Source organism: Tachysurus vachellii, chromosome 21 (genome assembly GCF_030014155.1).
Source record: "Tachysurus vachellii isolate PV-2020 chromosome 21, HZAU_Pvac_v1, whole genome shotgun sequence".
NCBI classification, from domain to species: domain Eukaryota; kingdom Metazoa; phylum Chordata; class Actinopteri; order Siluriformes; family Bagridae; genus Tachysurus; species Tachysurus vachellii.
Genome location: NC_083480.1, coordinates 888,053 through 908,052, shown reverse-complemented (window position 1 = coordinate 908,052; position 20,000 = coordinate 888,053). Strand labels below are relative to the sequence as shown.

The 20,000-nt window shown below is 43.0% G+C and overlaps 1 protein-coding gene across 1 annotated transcript in view; it reads left to right on the top strand.

The window, feature by feature from the left end:
* The first annotated feature begins 1,799 nt into the window (after nt 1-1,799).
* Nucleotides 1,800-20,000, top strand: part of jazf1a (JAZF zinc finger 1a) — a 30,396-nt gene continuing 12,195 nt past the window's right edge. Inside the window, exon 1 of the mRNA XM_060857106.1 lies at nt 1,800-1,956. Within this exon, the coding sequence (XP_060713089.1) occupies nt 1,842-1,956 (115 nt within the window). The 5' untranslated portion in view covers nt 1,800-1,841. The remainder of the gene's footprint in view (nt 1,957-20,000) is intronic.

Here is a 20,000-nt window from a genome sequence, read left to right as displayed (position 1 = left end):
CTACACTACACCATACTGCACTATACTACACTGTTCTATACTACACTACACTATTCTACACTTTACTACACTATACTGCACTATACTACACTGTTCTACACTATACTGTAGTACTATACTATACTACACTATTCTACACTATACTGTAGTACTATACTACACTACAATGTACTGCATAACACTACACAACACTATACTACACTACACTATTCACTATACTGCACTATTCTACACTGTATTGCACTATACTACACTATACTATACTGCACTATACTGTAGTACTATACTATACTGCACTATTCTACACTATACTGTAGTACTATACTACACTACAATGCACTGCATAACACTACACAACACTATACTACACTACACTGCACTGCACTACACTATACTGCACTACACTACACTATTCTACACTATACTGCACTATTCTACACTATACTACACTATACTACACTATACTCTACATTATGTACAACATTATTTTTGAGCAATGACCAGAACGATTACTAAAGCTAATGTTAAGTATTTAGTCCTGATTTCCTCTATTTTTCATATTCGATTTTCCATTTGTGTGTATGTGAATAAGTGTGTGTGTGTGTGTGTGTGTGTGTGTGTGTGCGTGTGTGTGTGTTTCAGCCTGGTCTAGCTGGACATCACATCTGCTTACATCTAGAATCAGCCTCCTCGGCTTGAGCTGTGTGTGAGCACAGATGATTACATTTACTCCTGCTTCAAGTACTGAAGAAATAAAATACCTCACACACACTGCACTGTCTGTGCATGCATTTATCAAGTGTGTGTATCTGTCAGGATGAAGATGAAGGGCTAGGCTGTGTATGTATTATACATGTTAACATTTTATTACGTTTTACAACTTAAATACTACTTCATTACATACAGTATGTATGTAGGACAAAGGTTTAAATATGAGAATTTTGAGTTTAAATTTTAAAAGTATATAGAAGTTGAAACCTGAGTCCTAAGGCACCCATTACAATGTGCAGTTGTGTAATTTTAGCAATTTTCCATTATTATTCATTGCTACAGTCAAAATGATCATGTGGTGTGACTGACATATGTCCATGATTTGCTTTAGTTAGATAGATAGATAGATAGATAGATAGATAGATAGATATATAGATAGATAGATAGATAGATAGATAGATTTGCCTACACTTTTGTCTTTTACAGACACTACATGCATTAGAAGTTATAAGCAAGCAGCAGGTGTTCATGGAGACTGATGTTACTAGAAGGTAGATGAGAAGATACCTTTCTCATCATTCCAGTAAAACATGTATAAAAATAAACTGGATAAAGGATAACATATGGATGTAGTGCTGCAGGGATGAACACACTCTTCCTCACTCAGTGTTTTGATGATGATGATGATGATGATGATGGTAGAGACTGTAATAATGGCTGTAGGCTACTGACCCTTCATTACTGTGTGAACATGAACTCTAACAACGTGTAGATTATTAAGGGGAAAACATGCAATAATACTAATTATAATAATTGTAATAGTTAGTATTCTGTTTACAATAAGAGTTGTTAGCGCCGTATACACGTGTTGTATTACATAAATGTATTATTACTATTATATTATCCTTGTGATTCAAATGAATCAAACGATTAGATCGATTCCCCTAAAGAGAGTCGGTACAGTGAATTGACTCGTGATGCCCATCAGTGAGGTGTATGACCACATTCCGCCCCCTCCCCCTCCTCCCCCCTCCTCCAGCTGCTCCCGCGCCGCTGTTTCTCCTCCTCCTCTTCATCCTCCTCCTCCTCCTCCTCCTCCTGCTGCTCCTGCCCTGTTACCCCGTGTGCAGATGGCGGGTGTCGCAGCCGCGTCCTTCTTCTCGAACGCGTGCCGTTTCGGTGGCTGCGGGCTGCACTTCGACTCTCTGTCCGAACTCATCGCTCACATCGAGGACAACCACATCGGTGAGAGGCGCTTAGCACTGTACCGCTAGCTGTGTGTGTGTGTGTGTGTGTGTGTGTGTGTGTGTGTGTGTGTGTGTGTGTGTGTACAGAGACACGTATCGATTACGTTTCCTTTCGTTACTAAAAGCATTCTTGCTAAAATTCCACTTCGGCTAAGACCGTAAAGAAGCTAACTTCGTGTGTGTGTGTGTGTGTGTGTGTGTGTGTGTGTGTGTGCGTGCGCGCGCGCGCGCGCCGAGGCCTGAACCGTAATTAGCTCCTCTGCGTTCAGCTTTGTTTTGATCGTTTATTCGAGCTGTCTGTCCTCGCTAAACACACACACACACACACACACACACACACACATACACAGACACACACACACACACATATGCACAGACACACACACACACAGACACACACACATATACACACACACAGACACACACACACATACACAGACACACACATACACACACACACATTTACACATACAGACACACATACATACAGACACACATACACAGACACACAGGCACACACACACAGACACACACAACGACACACACTGCTGTCAGTGCCTGGTTTAGCTTCTTTAGACCTTTACACAGCACACAATGTGTGTGTGTCATATATATGTAAACACACACACACACACACACACACACACACACACACTATACTGTATGGTTACTTCTCTGTAAAAGTTCAGGTTTGGATAACTGAGGTCCAAGGAAATTTTTTCTATTTTTTCTATTAAGTTCTATTTATACACTATGTTTACTTTGTTTGGCCACCAAAAGTATGTGCCCCTGACCATCAAACTCATGTGCTTCTTCTCCAAAGATTTAATCACACATTACAGACTTTCTGTGTGTGTGTGTGTGTGTGTGTGTAAAACATTACAATTTCACTATGAGACTCATCTCCAAGATGACAATGTTCCTGTGCACAAAGCAGCTCCACAAAGACATGGAGGTAAAGGTTGGAGTGAAGATCTCCATTGTCCTGCACAGAGCCCTGACTCTGACTCAACCCCACTGAACACCTTTGGGATGAACTGGAGTCTCCTCCATATCTTCACAGAAGATTGGAGCTGATTATACCAGGAAAGAGAATAAATCAGGAATTAGATGTTCGACATGGACGTACAGGTGTGAGGGTCACGTGTGAGTGTGCGTGAGCGAGCATGTGAGTGAGCGTGAGAGTGAGTAAGCAACTGTACGTGAGCAAGCATGTGTGTGTGTGTGTTTGAACGTGAGTGAGCGTGTGAGTGAGCAAGCGTGTGTGAATGAGCAAGCGTGTGTGAGTGAGCAAGCGTGTGTGAGTGAGCAAGCGTGTGTGAGTGAGCAAGCGTGTGTGAATGAGCAAGCGTGTGTGAGTGAGCAAGCGTGTGTGAATGAGCAAGCGTGTGTGAGTGAGCAAGCGTGTGTGAGTGAGCAAGCGTGTGAGAGTGAGCGTGTGTGAGTGTGCATGAGTGTGCGTAAACAATTGTCCGTGAGCAAGCATGTGTGTGTGCATGTGTGAGTGAGCGTGTGAGTGAGTGTGTGCGTGAGTGAGTGTATGTGAGTGAGCGTGTGAGTGAGTGTGTGTGAGTGAGCGAGCGTATGTGACCAGAGTGAGCGTGTGTGAGTGTCCGTGAGTGAGCATGAGCGAGCGTGCCTAAGCGAGTGTCCGTGAGCGAGTGTGTGTGAGTGAGCGTGAGCGAGTGTCTGAGCGAACGCGTGTGTGTGAGTGTTTGTGTGTGAGCGAGCGTGGGAGTGAGTGTGTGTGAGTGAGTGTGTGTGAGTGATGACTGGGATGAGTTGATAGAACATCTACAGTAACTCACTCTTCATCTAGTACAGTAACTAGCTTCAGTATGATTATTACAGTTACAGTTAGATTAGAGTTATGGGTAGAGTTAAGTTCTAGTTCAGGTTAGATTAGAGTTATGGGTAGAGTTAAGTTCTAGTTCAGGTTAGATTAGAGTTATGGGTAGAGTTAAGTTCTAGGTCAGGTTAGATTAGAGTTATGGGTAGAGTTAAGTTCTAGTTTAGGTTAGATTAGAGTTATGGGTAGAGTTAAGTTCTAGTTCAGGTTAGATTAGAGTTATGGGTAGAGTTAAGTTCTAGGTCAGGTTAGATTAGAGTTATGGGTAGAGTTAAGTTCTAGTTCAGGTTAGATTAGAGTTATGGGTAGAGTTAAGTTCTAGGTCAGGTTAGATTAGAGTTATGGGTAGAGTTAAGTTCTAGTTCAGGTTAGATTAGAGTTATGGGTAGAGTTAAGTTCTAGTTCAGGTTAGATTAGAGTTATGGGTAGAGTTAAGGTTCTGAGTTCATTCTGATCTTGTCAGAATCAGACAAAGGCATCAGTGCACTTGCGTGTTTGCTCCTCTGTTTATCTAAGCACACAGGAATGCTGTATGAAGTCATGCTTCTTTCACTGCATGGATTCTCTCTTGTGTTTACTGTGTGTTTACTGTGTGTGTGTGTGTGTGTGTAGCAGTAGTGCATGTACCCACATGTCCAGGACTTAATCAGCAGATCTCTTCCTGCGTTTCTCATGGTGTGTTCAGGACATTACACCCAGGATCTGAACCCGTAGTAAAGAGATTACAGTAAATCTGTGTTGATGTGGAGCTGCTGTGTGTTTACAGTCAGACATCTGTGTAAGTGTATCAACCTTTACAGAGGAGTCCAGGCTGAGAAAAGGGGCTTTAAAGGTCTTTAAGATAATAAAGGAAGAGAATAGAAATAACCACACACACACACACACACACACACACACACACACACACACACACACACAGACACACACACACACAGACACACACACACACAGACACACACACACACAGACACACACACACACACACACACACACACACACACACACACACACACACACACACACACACACACACACACACCCACACATGCGTGCGCGCACACATACACACACAGACACACACACACACACACGCACACATACGCACACACGCACACACATACGCACACACACACACACATGCACACGCGCACACACACACGCGCGCACATACACATGCACACACACGTGCACACACACAGACACACACACGCGCACACACACAGACACACAGACACACATACACACACACAGACACACACACACACAGACACACACACACACACGCACGCGCGCAGACACAGACACGCACACACACACACAGACACACACACGCACACACACGCGCGCGCACTCACACACACGCACACACACACACAGGTGCGCACACACACACAGACACAAACAGACACACATACACACACATGCACACATACGCACACACATACACACACACACACACATACGCACACACGCGCACATACACACACGCGCGCACATACACACGCACACACATACACACGCACACACAGACACACACAAACGCGCACACACACAGACACACACGCACACACACACGCGCACGTGCAGACACACGCGTGCGCACAGACACAGACACACACACGCACACAGACACACACATACACACACGCACACACACACATGCGCGCGCACACACACAGACACACACACGCACACACACACGCGTGCACACACACACACGCGCGCGCAGACACACACACGCACACACACACGCGCACGTGCAGACACACGCGTGCGCACAGACACAGACACACACACGCACACAGACACACACATACACACACGCACACACACACATGCGCGCGCACACACACAGACACACACACGCACACACACACGCGTGCACACACACACACGCGCGCGCAGACACACACGCACACACACACACAGACACACACATACACACACACACACGCGCGCGCACACACGCACACACACGCGCACACACACACAGACACACATGCACACACACAGACACACACACACAGACACACAAACACAAACGCGCACACGAGCACACACACACACACAGACACACACGCACACAGACACACACGCACACACACATACACAAACACACACACATACACACACATACAGACACACATACAGACACACACGCACACACACAGACACACGCACACACATGCACACACACTCACAGACACACGCACGCGTACACACACAAACACACGTGCACACACACACACACGCACACACACGTGCTCACACAAACACACACACACTTATGAAACTCTGTCACACTTATAAAGACAGAAATAACAACATAAATGTCAGACTTATTACGTCTTTAATGAAGTAGGTTGAGCTCTGAGATTTGTTCCAGGACTTCACAGGAGACTGTAGTCACGTGGTGCACCAGTACCTGACAGAGGGTTCTGATGTTCTTGGTATCCTTCCTAATGAGATGTTCTCCTCATCTGTGCAGTGACTTTGTGGTGGTTTTCACCGTGTTGGTACCCCAGTCACATTCCCTAGTACATTTACACTGAAGCTCAGTAAAGACCTGAGGTGATATAATCTGCATGTTTACTTCACTGTTATATCACAACTGAGTGTTTTGTGTTTTATGTTCTTTACATGAGCTTTACATGAGCTTTACATGAGCTTTACATCGTTCTGACCCAGAGCCACTTATAGAAGAGCTTCAGAGTCTCGATCAGAAACAAATGATTGATTAAGCTCTTCTACCCTAGGCCTATGTTATAAAATGACATGCTCAGTTACACTACAAGGTGTATTTGAATAATTCTGGCACCAAAATAACGTGAGATTTCTGCAGAAGTGTTAAAATAACTACAGTAGTGTGAAAAAGTCTTGGCCCCGTCCTGATTTTGTATTTTTTTGCACGTTTGTCACACTTTAATGTTTCAGATCATCAAACAAATGTAAATATCAGCCAAAGATAACACAAGTAAACACAACATGTAGTTTTTACATGAAGGTTTTTATTATTAAGGGAAAACAAAACCCAAACCCACATGGCCCTGTGTGAAAAAGTATTTGCCCCCTAATCCTAATAACTGGTTGGTCCTCCCTTAGCAGCAAGAACTGCAATCAAGTGTTAGTGATAACTTACAGTGAGTCTGTTACAGCTGAGTCTGTGGGGGAATTTTGTTCCACTCGTCTTTACAGAATTGTTGTAATGCAGCCACATTGGAGGGTTTTCGAGCATGAACCACCTTTTTAAGGTCCTGCCACAGGATCTCAATAGGATTCAGGTCAGGACTTTGACTCGGCCGCTCCAAAGTCTTCATTTTGTTTTTCTTCAGCCATTCAGAGGTGGACTTGCTGGTGTGTTTTGGATCATTGTCCTGCTGCAGAACCCAAGTTCACTTCAGCTTGAGGTCACAAACAGATGGCTGCACTTTGTCCTTCAGGATTTTTTAGTAGACAGCAGAATTCATGGTTCTGTTTATCACAGCAAGTCTTCCAGGTCCTGAAGCAGTAAAACAGCCCCAGACCATCACACTACCACCACCATATTTTACTGTTGGTATGATGTTCTGTTTCTGACATGCAGTGTTACTTTTACACCAGATGTAACAGGACACACACCTTCCATAAAGTTCATCTTTTGTCTCGTCAGTCCAGGGTATTTTCCCAAAGGTTTTGGGGATCATCAAGATGTTTTCTGGAAAATCTGAGATGATTCTTTATGTTCTTTTTCCTCGCTGCACGAGGCAACGCGGCACAGTTAAATATAAAAAGGACAATGATACAATAAGGATCAGGTGTGATGACAGGGAGGAGCAAACGAAGGCGGGGCAGACACGTGACGAGAAACGTAAACAAACGCACGTGGTCAGAGTCCGGGCAAAGTCCTGACAGCAGCAGAACTTTTCCATGCAGAGCCATTTTTGCCCCCAGTCTCTTTCTTCTGGTGGCTTCATGAACACTGACCTTAACTGAGGCAAGTGAGGCCTGCAGTTCTTTGGATGTTGTTGTGGGGTCTTTGGTGACGTCTTGGATGAGTCGTCGCTGCTCTTGGGGTAATTTTGTTCAGCCGGCGACTCCTGGGAAGGTTCACCACTGTTCCATGTTTTCACCATTTGTGTATAACGGCTCTCACTGTGGTTCACTGGAGTCCCAAAGCTTTATAAAGGGCTTTATAACCTTTTCCAGACTGATAGAATTGAGATTAGTAATTGAGATCTTTCTCATTTGTTCCTGAACGTCTTTGGATCTCAGCATGATGTGTAGCTTTTGAGGATCTTTTGGTCACCTTCACTTTGTCAGTCAGGTCTTATTTAAGTGATGTATTGATAGTGAACAGGTGTCGCAGTAATCACGTCTGGGTGTGGCTAGAGACATTATACTCAGGTGTGATAAACCACAGTTATGTTTTAACGGGGGGGGATACTTTTTCACACAGGGCCATGTGGGTTTGGGTTTAGTTTTCCCTTAACAATAAAAACCTTTTAAAACCACCTCTTCCCATGTCATATACACAGTGTATTCCTTTTTTTCCTTTTCCCACCTGTTTTCAGTAATCCCGAAGCAGAAACATGATTAAATTCTGTAGATAACTGTATCATTGGTCTGTGTTTATGTTCTGTAACGCGGCTTTGAGACAATAAGCCAATTGTAAAAAGCGCCATACAAATAAACTTGTATTGAATTGAATCATTGGATTTAAAGGGCATTTACATGGGATTTAAACTGACCACCTAGCGTAAGGTCTAAGCCAGTAGAAGCATAATCTAACAGTAAGGCAGATTTATAGTGTGAGGAATGGTGAACAGTGAACGTCTCACAGACACAGAGGACAGAACAGACCATGAACAATAGTTTGATTTAGTGACACAGACATGAAATGACAAGAAACCAGTGGATATTGGAGTATGATTTATAACCCTGAAACACCAGATATAGTGTCATGTCTGTACAAATGTTTTGTGGGGTTTTGTATCGAATTCTGTGAACATTCGTCAGAGTGCCATACCGTTAGATTGTGTAGCATCTCAGCTTTCATTTACACTCCTCTATTTACACTCCTCTATTTACACTCCTCTTTACACTCCTCTATTTACACTCCTCTATTTACACTCCTCTATTTACACTCCTCTCTTTACACTCCTCTATTTACACTCCTCTATTTACACTCCTCTCTTTACACTCCTCTATTTACACTCCTCTCTTTACACTCCTCTCTTTACACTCCTCTATTTACACTCCTCTCTTTACACTCCTCTATTTACACTTCTCTTTACACTCCTCTCTTTACACTCCTCTCTTTACACTCCTCTCTTTACACTCCTCTTTACAGTCCTCTCTTTACACTCTTCTCTTTACACTCCTCTCTTTACACTCCTTTCTTTACACTCCTCTCTTTATACTCCTCTTTACACTCCTCTCTTTACACTCCTCTATTTACACTCCTCTCTTTACACTCCTCTATTTACACTCCTCTATTTACACTCCTCTCTTTACACTCCTCTATTTACACTCTTCTCTTTACACTCCTCTCTTTACACTCCTCTCTTTACACACCTCTATTTACACTCCTCTTTACACTCCTCTCTTTACACTCCTCTCTTTACACACCTCTATTTACACTCCTCTTTACACTCCTCTCTTTACACTCCTCTCTTTACACACCTCTATTTACACTCCTCTTTACACTCCTCTCTTTACACTCCTCTCTTTACACTCCTCTATTTACACTCCTCTCTTTACACTCCTCTATTTACACTCCTCTCTTTACACTCCTCTCTTTACACTCCTCTATTTACACTCCTCTATTTACACTCTTCTCTTTACACTCCTTTCTTTACACTCCTCTCTTTACACTCCTCTTTACACTCCTCTCTTTACACTCTTCTCTTTACACTCCTCTATTTACACTCCTTTCTTTACACTCCTCTCTTTACACTCCTCTATTTACACTCCTCTCTTTACACTCCTCTATTTACACTCCTCTCTTTACACTCCTCTCTTTACACTCCTCTATTTACACTCCTCTCTTTACACTCCTCTCTTTACACTCCTCTATTTACACTCCTCTATTTACACTCTTCTCTTTACACTCCTCTATTTACACTCTTCTCTTTACACTCCTTTCTTTACACTCCTCTCTTTACACTCCTCTTTACAGTCCTCTCTTTACACTCTTCTCTTTACACTCCTCTCTTTACACTCCTTTCTTTACACTCCTCTCTTTATACTCCTCTTTACACTCCTCTCTTTACACTCCTCTATTTACACTCCTCTCTTTACACTCCTCTATTTACACTCCTCTCATTACACTCCTCTCATTACACTCCTCTATTTACACTCCTCTCTTTACACTCCTCTATTTACACTCTTCTCTTTACACTCCTCTATTTACACTCCTCTCATTACACTCCTCTCATTACACTCCTCTCTTTACACTCCTCTATTTACACTCCTCTCATTACACTCCTCTCATTACACTCCTCTCTTTACACTCCTCTATTTACACTCCTCTCTTTACACTCCTCTATTTACACTCCTCTCTTTACACTCCTCTATTTACACTACTTTATTTACACTCTTCTCTTTACACTCCTCTCATTACACTCCTCTATTTACACTCTTCTCTTTACACTCCTCTATTTACACTCCTCTCTTTACACTCCTCTATTTACACTCCTCTATTTACGCTCCTCTCTTTACACTCCTCTCATTACACTCCTCTATTTACACTCCTCTCATTACACTCCTCTCTTTACACTCCTCTCATTACACTCCTCTCTTTACGCTCCTCTATTTACGCTCCTCTCTTTACACTCCTCTCATTACACTCCTCTCTTTACACTCCTCTATTTACACTCCTCTATTTACACTCCTCTCTTTACACTCCTCTATTTACACTCCTTTCTTTACACTCCTCTATTTACACTCCTCTATTTACACTCCTCTCTTTACACTCCTCTATTTACATTCCTATATTTACACTCCTCAGTTACACTCCTCTCCTCTCATTACACTCCAGAGGACAGTTACACTCCTCTCATTACACTCCAGAGGACAGTTACACTCCTCTCATTACATTCCAGAGGACAGTTACACTCCTCTCATTATACTCCAGAGGACAGTTACACTCCTCTCATTACATTCCAGAGGACAGTTACACTCCTCTCATTACACTCCAGAGGACAGTTACACTCCTCTCATTACATTCCAGAGGACAGTTACACTCCTCTCATTACACTCCAGAGGACAGTTACACTCCTCTCCTCTCATTAAGTTCATTGGGAGCTTTTGCTCACAGGCATGTTCAGAACTCTCCAAAGTTGCTCTGTCCGGTTCAAGACTGGGCTCTGGCTGGGCCATTCAAGGATGTTCATGCTTAGGGTCCTTGTCCTGTTGGAAGATGAATTTTGTTTCTTATGGTCTGAGAGTCCTTCAGGTGACTTTTGATAAACTCCAGGTGGACCATCATGGGCCATTTACTGAGGAGTGGCTTCTGTCTGTCCACACCACCATACAGGCCTGATTGGTGGAGTGCTGCAGAGATGGTTCTTCTACTGTTAGGTCCTCCTCTCTCCACAGAGAAACTCTGGCGTTCTGTCAGAGTGACCATCAGGTTGTTGGTCACCTCCCTGACTAAGGCCCGTCTCCACAATCGCTCAGTTTGGCTGGGCGGCCCACTCTATTAAGAGTTCTGGTGGTTCTTAACTTCTTACATTTAAGGACGATGGAGGTCACTGTGATCATTGGGACCTTCAATGCTGCAGAAATCTTACTGTACCCTTCCCCAGATCTGTGCCTCGATACAATCCTGTCTCGAGTTCTACAGTCATTTCCTTTGACTTTGTGGATTGGTTTATGCTCTGACATGCACTGTTAACTGTGGAACCTTATCTAGACAGGTGTGTGCCTTTCCAAATCATGTCTAATCAACTAACTCTACCACAAGTGGGCTCAAGGTGTAAAAACATGTCAAGGGTGATCAGTGGACACAGGATGCACCTGAGCTCAATATTGAGTGTCATGGCAAAGTGTGAATACTTATGTACATGTGGTTTAAAATGTATTACAAATAAAAAAAACTAAAACAAAGATTTTAAACAAACCTCTTTCACATTGTCATTATGGGGTAATCAAATCAAATTTTATTTGTCACATACACACACATACAGAATACAGACATGCAGTGAAATGCTTTTTATGTCTGTCCGGTATTTAAACATAAAAAAGAATGGAATTAAGGATAAAAATAAAACCAAAAGGAGGCAGATAAATAAAGTATAAACTATATAAAAACTATATAAAATATGAAACTTAAAGTGTCCATGTGCAGTATGGTGTGTATAAAGTGGCACTGTGCTGTGCAAGTCCAGAGTTAAAGTGTCAGTCCAGAGTTAAAGTGTCAGTCCAGAGTTAAAGTGTCAGTCCAGAGTTAAAGTGTCAGTCCAGAGTTAAAGTGTCAGTCCAGAGTTATAAAGTGTCAGTCCAGAGTTATAAAGTGTCAGTCCAGAGTTAAAGTGTCAGTCCAGAGTTAAAGTGTCAGTCCAGAGTTATAAAGTGTCAGTCCAGAGTTATAAAGTGTCAGTCCAGAGTTATAAAGTGTCAGTCCAGAGTTATAAAGTGTCAGTCCAGAGTTAAAGTGTCAGTCCAGAGTTATAAAGTGTCAGTCCAGAGTTATAAAGTGTCAGTCCAGAGTTATAAAGTGTCGGTCCAGAGTTATAAAGTGTCGGTCCAGAGTTAAAGTGTCACTCCAGAGTTATAAAGTGTCGGTCCAGAGTTAAAGTGTCGGTCCAGAGTTAAAGTGTCGGTCCAGAGTTAAAGTGTCGGTCCAGAGTTATAAAGTGTCGGTCCAGAGTTAAAGTGTCGGTCCAGAGTTATAAAGTGTCAGTCCAGAGTTATAAAGTGACAGTCCAGAGTTAAAGTGTCAGTCCAGAGTTAAAGTGTCATTCCAGAGTTATAAAGTGTCATTCCAGAGTTATAAAGTGTCATTCCAGAGTTATAAAGTGTCATTCCAGAGTTATAAAGTGTCAGTCCAGAGTTATAAAGTGTCAGTCCAGAGTTATAAAGTGTCAGTCCAGAGTTATAAAGTGTCAGTCCAGAGTTATAAAGTGTCAGTCCAGAGATATAAAGTGTCAGTCCAGAGATATAAAGTGTCAGTCCAGAGATATAAAGTGTCAGTCCAGAGTTATAAAGTGTCAGTCCAGAGTTATAAAGTGTCGGTCCAGAGTTATAAAGTGTCGGTCCAGAGTTAAAGTGTCACTCCAGAGTTATAAAGTGTCGGTCCAGAGTTAAAGTGTCGGTCCAGAGTTAAAGTGTCGGTCCAGAGTTAAAGTGTCGGTCCAGAGTTATAAAGTGTCAGTCCAGAGTTAAAGTGTCAGTCCAGAGTTATAAAGTGTCAGTCCAGAGTTATAAAGTGACAGTCCAGAGTTAAAGTGACAGTCCAGAGATAAAGTGTCAGTCCAGAGTTAAAGTGACAGTCCAGAGTTAAAGTGTCAGTCCAGAGATAAAGTGTCAGTCCAGAGATAAAGTGTCAGTCCAGAGTTAAAGTGACAGTCCAGAGTTAAAGTGACAGTCCAGAGTTATAAAGTGTCAGTCCAGAGTTAAAGTGTCAGTCCAGAGTTAAAGTGTCAGTCCAGAGTTATAAAGTGTCAGTCCAGAGTTATAAAGTGACAGTCCAGAGTTAAAGTGACAGTCCAGAGATAAAGTGTCAGTCCAGAGTTAAAGTGACAGTCCAGAGTTAAAGTGACAGTCCAGAGTTAAAGTGTCAGTCCAGAGTTAAAGTGTCAGTCCAGAGTTAAAGTGTCAGTCCAGAGTTATAAAGTGTCAGTCCAGAGATATAAAGTGTCGGTCAAGAGTTAAAGTGTCAGTCCAGAGTTAAAGTGTCAGTCCAGAGATAAAGTGTCAGTCCAGAGATAAAGTGTCAGTCCAGAGTTAAAGTGACAGTCCAGAGTTAAAGTGACAGTCCAGAGTTATAAAGTGTCAGTCCAGAGTTATAAAGTGTCAGTCCAGAGTTATAAAGTGTCAGTCCAGAGTTAAAGTGTCAGTCCAGAGTTAAAGTGTCAGTCCAGAGTTAAAGTGTCAGTCCAGAGTTATAAAGTGTCAGTCCAGAGTTATAAAGTGTCATTCCAGAGTTATAAAGTGTCATTCCAGAGTTATAAAGTGTCATTCCAGAGTTATAAAGTGTCAGTCCAGAGTTATAAAGTGTCAGTCCAGAGTTATAAAGTGTCAGTCCAGAGTTATAAAGTGTCAGTCCAGAGTTATAAAGTGTCAGTCCAGAGATATAAAGTGTCAGTCCAGAGATATAAAGTGTCAGTCCAGAGATATAAAGTGTCAGTCCAGAGATATAAAGTGTCAGTCCAGAGTTATAAAGTGTCAGTCCAGAGTTATAAAGTGTCGGTCCAGAGTTATAAAGTGACAGTCCAGAGTTAAAGTGACAGTCCAGAGATAAAGTGTCAGTCCAGAGTTAAAGTGACAGTCCAGAGTTAAAGTGTCAGTCCAGAGTTAAAGTGTCAGTCCAGAGTTAAAGTGTCAGTCCAGAGTTAAAGTGTCAGTCCAGAGTTATAAAGTGTCAGTCCAGAGTTAAAGTGTCAGTCCAGAGTTATAAAGTGTCAGTCCAGAGTTATAAAGTGTCAGTCCAGAGTTATAAAGTGTCGGTCCAGAGTTATAAAGTGTCGGTCCAGAGTTAAAGTGTCACTCCAGAGTTATAAAGTGTCGGTCCAGAGTTAAAGTGTCGGTCCAGAGTTAAAGTGTCGGTCCAGAGTTAAAGTGTCGGTCCAGAGTTATAAAGTGTCGGTCCAGAGTTAAAGTGTCAGTCCAGAGTTATAAAGTGTCGGTCCAGAGTTAAAGTGTCGGTCCAGAGTTATAAAGTGTCGGTCCAGAGTTAAAGTGTCACTCCAGAGTTATAAAGTGTCGGTCCAGAGTTAAAGTGTCGGTCCAGAGTTAAAGTGTCGGTCCAGAGTTAAAGTGTCGGTCCAGAGTTATAAAGTGTCGGTCCAGAGTTAAAGTGTCAGTCCAGAGTTATAAAGTGTCGGTCCAGAGTTAAAGTGTCGGTCCAGAGTTATAAAGTGTCAGTCCAGAGTTATAAAGTGACAGTCCAGAGTTAAAGTGTCAGTCCAGAGTTAAAGTGTCGGTCCAGAGTTAAAGTGTCGGTCCAGAGTTAAAGTGTCGGTCCAGAGTTATAAAGTGTCGGTCCAGAGTTAAAGTGTCGGTCCAGAGTTATAAAGTGTCAGTCCAGAGTTATAAAGTGACAGTCCAGAGTTAAAGTGTCAGTCCAGAGTTAAAGTGTCGGTCCAGAGTTAAAGTGTCATTCCAGAGTTAAAGTGTCAGTCCAGAGTTAAAGTGTCATTCCAGAGTTATAAAGTGTCATTCCAGAGTTATAAAGTGTCATTCCAGAGTTATAAAGTGTCATTCCAGAGTTATAAAGTGTCAGTCCAGAGTTATAAAGTGTCAGTCCAGAGTTATAAAGTGTCAGTCCAGAGTTATAAAGTGTCAGTCCAGAGTTATAAAGTGTCAGTCCAGAGTTATAAAGTGTCAGTCCAGAGATATAAAGTGTCAGTCCAGAGATATAAAGTGTCAGTCCAGAGTTATAAAGTGTCAGTCCAGAGTTATAAAGTGTCGGTCCAGAGTTATAAAGTGTCGGTCCAGAGTTAAAGTGTCACTCCAGAGTTATAAAGTGTCGGTCCAGAGTTAAAGTGTCGGTCCAGAGTTAAAGTGTCGGTCCAGAGTTAAAGTGTCGGTCCAGAGTTATAAAGTGTCAGTCCAGAGTTAAAGTGTCAGTCCAGAGTTATAAAGTGTCAGTCCAGAGTTATAAAGTGACAGTCCAGAGTTAAAGTGACAGTCCAGAGATAAAGTGTCAGTCCAGAGTTAAAGTGACAGTCCAGAGTTAAAGTGTCAGTCCAGAGATAAAGTGTCAGTCCAGAGATAAAGTGTCAGTCCAGAGTTAAAGTGACAGTCCAGAGTTAAAGTGACAGTCCAGAGTTATAAAGTGTCAGTCCAGAGTTAAAGTGTCAGTCCAGAGTTAAAGTGTCAGTCCAGAGTTATAAAGTGTCAGTCCAGAGTTATAAAGTGACAGTCCAGAGTTAAAGTGACAGTCCAGAGATAAAGTGTCAGTCCAGAGTTAAAGTGACAGTCCAGAGTTAAAGTGACAGTCCAGAGTTAAAGTGTCAGTCCAGAGTTAAAGTGTCAGTCCAGAGTTAAAGTGTCAGTCCAGAGTTATAAAGTGTCAGTCCAGAGATATAAAGTGTCGGTCAAGAGTTAAAGTGTCAGTCCAGAGTTAAAGTGTCAGTCCAGAGATAAAGTGTCAGTCCAGAGATAAAGTGTCAGTCCAGAGTTAAAGTGACAGTCCAGAGTTAAAGTGACAGTCCAGAGTTATAAAGTGTCAGTCCAGAGTTATAAAGTGTCAGTCCAGAGTTATAAAGTGTCAGTCCAGAGTTAAAGTGTCAGTCCAGAGTTAAAGTGTCAGTCCAGAGTTATAAAGTGTCAGTCCAGAGTTATAAAGTGTCATTCCAGAGTTATAAAGTGTCATTCCAGAGTTATAAAGTGTCATTCCAGAGTTATAAAGTGTCATTCCAGAGTTATAAAGTGTCAGTCCAGAGATATAAAGTGTCAGTCCAGAGTTAAAGTGACAGTCCAGAGTTAAAGTGTCAGTCCAGAGTTAAAGTGACAGTCCAGAGTTAAAGTGTCAGTCCAGAGTTAAAGTGTCAGTCCAGAGTTAAAGTGACAGTCCAGAGTTAAAGTGTCAGTCCAGAGTTATAAAGTGTCAGTCCAGAGTTATAAAGTGTCAGTCCAGAGTTATAAAGTGTCAGTCCAGAGTTAAAGTGTCAGTCCAGAGTTAAAGTGTCAGTCCAGAGTTATAAAGTGTCAGTCCAGAGTTATAAAGTGTCAGTCCAGAGTTATAAAGTGTCAGTCCAGAGTTAAAGTGTCGGTCCAGAGTTAAAGTGTCGGTCCAGAGTTATAAAGTGTCAGTCCAGAGTTAAAGTGTCGGTCCAGAGTTATAAAGTGTCAGTCCAGAGTTATAAAGTGACAGTCCAGAGTTAAAGTGTCAGTCCAGAGATAAAGTGTCAGTCCAGAGTTAAAGTGACAGTCCAGAGTTAAAGTGACAGTCCAGAGATAAAGTGTCAGTCCAGAGTTAAAGTGTCAGTCCAGAGTTAAAGTGACAGTCCAGAGTTAAAGTGTCAGTCCAGAGTTAAAGTGTCAGTCCAGAGTTAAAGTGTCAGTCCAGAGTTATAAAGTGTCAGTCCAGAGATATAAAGTGTCGGTCCAGAGTTAAAGTGTCGGTCAAGAGTTAAAGTGTCAGTCCAGAGTTAAAGTGTCAGTCCAGAGTTAAAGTGTCAGTCCAGAGTTAAAGTGTCATTCCAGAGTTATAAAGTGTCAGTCCAGAGTTATAAAGTGTCAGTCCAGAGTTATAAAGTGTCAGTCCAGAGTTAAAGTGTCAGTCCAGAGTTAAAGTGTCAGTCCAGAGTTAAAGTGTCATTCCAGAGTTATAAAGTGTCATTCCAGAGTTATAAAGTGTCAGTCCAGAGTTATAAAGTGTCAGTCCAGAGTTATAAAGTGTCAGTCCAGAGTTATAAAGTGTCAGTCCAGAGTTATAAAGTGTCAGTCCAGAGTTATAAAGTGTCAGTCCAGAGTTAAAGTGTCAGTCCAGAGTTAAAGTGTCAGTGCAAAAAAGTTTGTGCATAAAAAACAGTGAAGATGGAGGGAGAGGTCCAGTACTAGATCCTGGCTGTTTCCTGGTTTAAGATCCGAATGGCCTGCGGGAAGAAGCTTCTCCTCATTCTCTCTGTGTTTGCTTTCAAGGAGCGGAAGCATTTTCCTGAATGCAACACAGAAAAGAGTCCATTGTTGTGATGCTGAGATCCTTTACAATCGTCCTGGCCCTGGTCCGGTTCAGCTGACCGCACCACCCTCTGGAGGGCTCGTCTGTCCTGCATGGGGATGTTCCCGAACCAGGAAGTGATGCTACCCGTCAGGACGCTCTCAATGGTGCAGGTGTAGAAAGTCTTTAGCACCTGAGAGGGTAGTTTGAAGTCCCTTAAGCGTCTCAGATGGTACAGACGCTGCCGGTCCTTCTTCACCAGGGTGTTGATGTGACAGGACCAAGACAGGTCCTGTGTGATGTGAACACCCAGGTACCAGAAACTGTCCACTCTCTTCACTGGGGTCCCGTTGATGTTCAGCGGTTGGTATGAACGCTCCTGCTTAGTGCTGAAGTACACTATCAACTCTTTAGTCCTGCTGACGTTCAGGAGAAGATTGTCCTCCTGGCACCATCTCTCCAGGTTTTTAGTCTCCTGTAGGTGGGCCGTCTCGTCGTTGTTGGAGATCAGGCCCACCACAACAGTGTGGTCAGCAAACTTGATGATGGTGGAGTTGGAAGTGACCACACAGTCATATGTGTACAGTGAGTACAGCAGGGGGCTCAGAACACAACCCTGGGGAGCTCCAGTGCTGAGAGTGAGGGTGGATGAGGTGTGTTTGCCCGCCCGTACGGCTTGTGGTCTGTCTGTCAGGAAGTTGGAGATCTATTGACACTGCAGCAGGCAGAGTCCCAGGACCTCCAACTTAGAGGTGAGTGTGGAGGGAAGTATAGTGTTGAATGCTGAACTGTAGTCCACAAACAGCATTTTTGCATAATTCCCTTTTCTGCAGTCCAGGTGGCTCATCGTGGTGTGGAGAAGATGAGCGATGGCGTCGTCAGTAGAGCGGTTCTGGCGGTACGCAAACTGTAGTGGATTCAGTGTGTCTGGTAGTGATACAGTGATGAAGTCTCTGCCCAGTCTCTCGAAGCACTTCATCACTACTGAGGTCAGAGCTACAGGGCGGTAGTCGTTGAGGCAGGCGAGCTGGGGTTTCTTCAGGACAGGAACAACGGTGGACTGTTTGAAGTATGAGGGGACAACAGACTGCTCCAGTGAGAGGTTGAATATCTCAGTGAACACCGGTGCTAGCTGATCAGCGCAGGCTTTCAGACCCTGACCTGTGATGCCGTCTGGTCCTGCTGCCTTCCTGGTGTTCACTCTCCTGAATGTCCTCCTCACGTCACGCTCCGAGATGGTGAACGTGTTTACCTTTCAGCGTGCATGCTGTTTGTGCTGCTAGCGTCACTAGTGTGCTTAGCTGCAGCCTCGAAGCGAGCGTAAAAGGTGTTTAGCTCGTCAGCCAGAGAAGCGTCCGCAGGTGTTCTATAGTCCGTAATGTTCCTTAGTCCCTGCCACAGGCTTCTAGAGCCACCATGTTGGAACTGTGACTCTAGTTTCCTCCCATAGCGCCACCTTGCTTCCTTCACCGCTCTGTGCACGCTGTAAGATGTTTGTAGAATTATGAGGAAAGTAATAAATGTAATCTATTTTGGGATAAAGCTGTAACATAATCTGTGGAAAATGTGAAGCACTGAATACTTAAACATGTTGTGTAATACTCAATGTCTCTTGTGCTCTTTATTTAAAATGTGTCACCTGGAGCTGTGTAGTGTTTAACAAGCAGAGATATTCACTGACCTCCTGCCTCATGCAGTCACATCCTGTATCAGTACAGATTAAACAGGATTAAAGATGAATTCTATTCCAATGGCGCCATCTTCAGGACAACAGGACACCTTTCAGTCATTAATAAACAGGAGATTTAGAAGTGGAGTTGAGAGGCATATGGTGGAGAGGGGGCGTGGCTGGGGTGAAGGGGCGTGGTCTTAGGGTGGATTTGGTATGTTGAAGCTCTTATTCCATTAATTATAAACATTCAGAAATAAATGCACCTGCTTTAAAGGTCTGTAGGCTTCATTCTGGTTGATTTTAGCTTCTGGAGTAATATTGAGGGACAAAGCTTGTTCATTCAGAACAAGACTGGAGTGTTTACACGAGAACGGCTCACTTTAGCTGTCTGTTACACTCATTTAGACATTCTCTTCCTGTTCACAGTACATTTTGTCATTGTTCAGGCAACACACACACACACACACACACACACACACACACACACTGTATTCTGTTCCTTTATGCTTGTTATTGTATAGAGTACACACAGTCCATGTGTACCATCATATCTACTTGGGGCTTTGGATTGTGTTTTTTAGTTTACACTGAAATTAAATGGCTTTCAGATCTCAGTAACACTTCCACAATGATTACAGTGATAGAATGCCTTTGAAGTGCTGTTATACAGTGTGTGTGTGCACGTGTGTGTGTGTGTGTGTGTGTGTGTGT